Genomic DNA, 1,666 nt, shown 5'->3' with positions numbered 1-1,666 from the left:
GGGGTTGCTCTGGTGCGGTTGGGTCCTTCTTTCCTATTATCAAACATATTGTCCTTATCTCCTTACTTTGTTGTTGTTGTTTTTGTTGTTGTTTGTTTGATACTCTCTTGTGACACCTTTAGTCTTCGGCACTTTTATGACCCAATTGTGTTGCATGCGCCGTAAAACTCTTGACTAAAATGTAATCAAGACAATCATCTAGTATTTGTGGCAACGCGATAGCCCAATGCCCTGCGCATGCTAAGAAGATTTTTTTTAAAAAGTGGAATAATAATATTAGGCACCTTCTTTGTATTGGCGCTTCTGTTTGAAAAAGAAACGACGACAACAATGGTATTAATGATAACGATGGTCTCAATGTAAGGGTTGAACGTGGGTATAGTCGAATCTGCACTAATATCCACCCGTGTAAGACAATCACCGTTACAAACAACCACTTTCCATAAATCCCTCCCCACCCTCCCGTCTATATTTTAAAAAAGTATATATATAATGGTGAGTGGTTGGCGGGTGCTCTGATCTGGTTTGGTCCTTCTTTCTTATCAAATATCTATAGTTCTTATCTCCCCTCTTTCTGTTTTGTGTTTGTTACTTTCTTGTAACGCCTCTAATCTTCGGCATTTATATATTACCTTATTGTGTTGCAAGTGCCGTAAAGCTCTTACTTAAAAAACGAAACAAAAAAACAACAACATTATAATACCACTTTGACGGACATCTGTCAACGACCCTTATTGTGTTGCCAGTGCCGTGAAACTCGTACGAAAAAAAAAAAAGAAAGAAAAAATATGTCAACGACGGCCACTTTTCTCTTCAATTGTAATGGGTGGCCGTCTTAGACCTTGAAACTATTACTAAAACTAAAACGAAATCTTACCATACAATATAACGAAACATTAAGAAATCAGTACAGATCTATGTCTTACCATGCACGGTTATCCGTTCAGAAAGGACACAGAGCAAGATCATCCAACCGAGGCTCACCACTCCCATCATGTAGCAGGGCAATCAATGGTAGTAAGACAGAGATGATGTGTGGAACTGCTTTTGCTGTAGACACACACACCAACACCAAAAATGGAAAGGTGAAAAGTCAGAGATGAGATTGTCTTCACGATTTGTATTTCACGTCACGTCGAAAAATAATTGATTTTCCTTCTCGAGAAATCCTTTGGAAATGGACAATGTTATAATGTATTGCGCTCCAATGTATCGGTCTCTATTACACTCTCTTTCTCTCTCTTTCTCTTCCTCTTCCTCTTTCTGTGCTGATAGCGCGATCGGCCTCTTTTCAAATTTGTTTTCTCCCTCAGTTCCTAATTTGTCCCCGCGAACGTCCCCGGTTATGATTTGTTTTGTTACTGCTGTCGCAGGCAGGGCTGCTTTTGTTTTGTTTGTTTGTTTGTTTTTTCTTTCTTTTTTTTCTTTTCCTTCTTTTTCGAAACAGTTAATATTTCTCTTGTTTGGTGTGGTGGTTCATCGAAACTGCTATAATAAGGCCGTTATGAGTTTTCGTTTCGCCAACAGGCGTACGGCCGAGTCGCTGGCGCCTTGTGTTCTTGTCCTGGAGGACGACGTTTGTGTGTGGGGGGTGGTGAGGTGACCGCTGAAGTGACCAGCTCAGCTACTGCTGCTACTGCTGCTGCGTAGAGATTTCCTCTTCCCT

General features: G+C 40.6%; 2 protein-coding genes across 3 annotated transcripts in view; one reads left to right on the top strand and one right to left on the bottom strand.

Moving 5' to 3' along the window:
* Positions 1–1,660, bottom strand: part of LOC101850044 (ras-interacting protein RIP3) — a 10,420-nt gene extending 8,760 nt beyond the window's left edge. The window contains exon 1 of the mRNA XM_005110599.3: positions 927–1,660. Within this exon, the coding sequence (XP_005110656.1) occupies positions 927–996 (70 nt within the window). The 5' untranslated portion in view covers positions 997–1,660. The remainder of the gene's footprint in view (positions 1–926) is intronic.
* The window catches only part of LOC101850290 (ubiquitin carboxyl-terminal hydrolase MINDY-1), a 45,226-nt gene that overhangs the window by 21,598 nt on the left and 21,962 nt on the right, over positions 1–1,666 (top strand). The gene's annotated exons all lie outside the window — the stretch shown is intronic.

This window comes from Aplysia californica, unplaced genomic scaffold (genome assembly GCF_000002075.1).
Source record: "Aplysia californica isolate F4 #8 unplaced genomic scaffold, AplCal3.0 scaffold00914, whole genome shotgun sequence".
In the NCBI taxonomy this organism is placed as follows: Eukaryota; Metazoa; Mollusca; class Gastropoda; order Aplysiida; family Aplysiidae; genus Aplysia; species Aplysia californica.
Note: the sequence above shows the minus strand (reverse complement) of the source record. Positions and strands in the feature narration are given on the sequence as shown.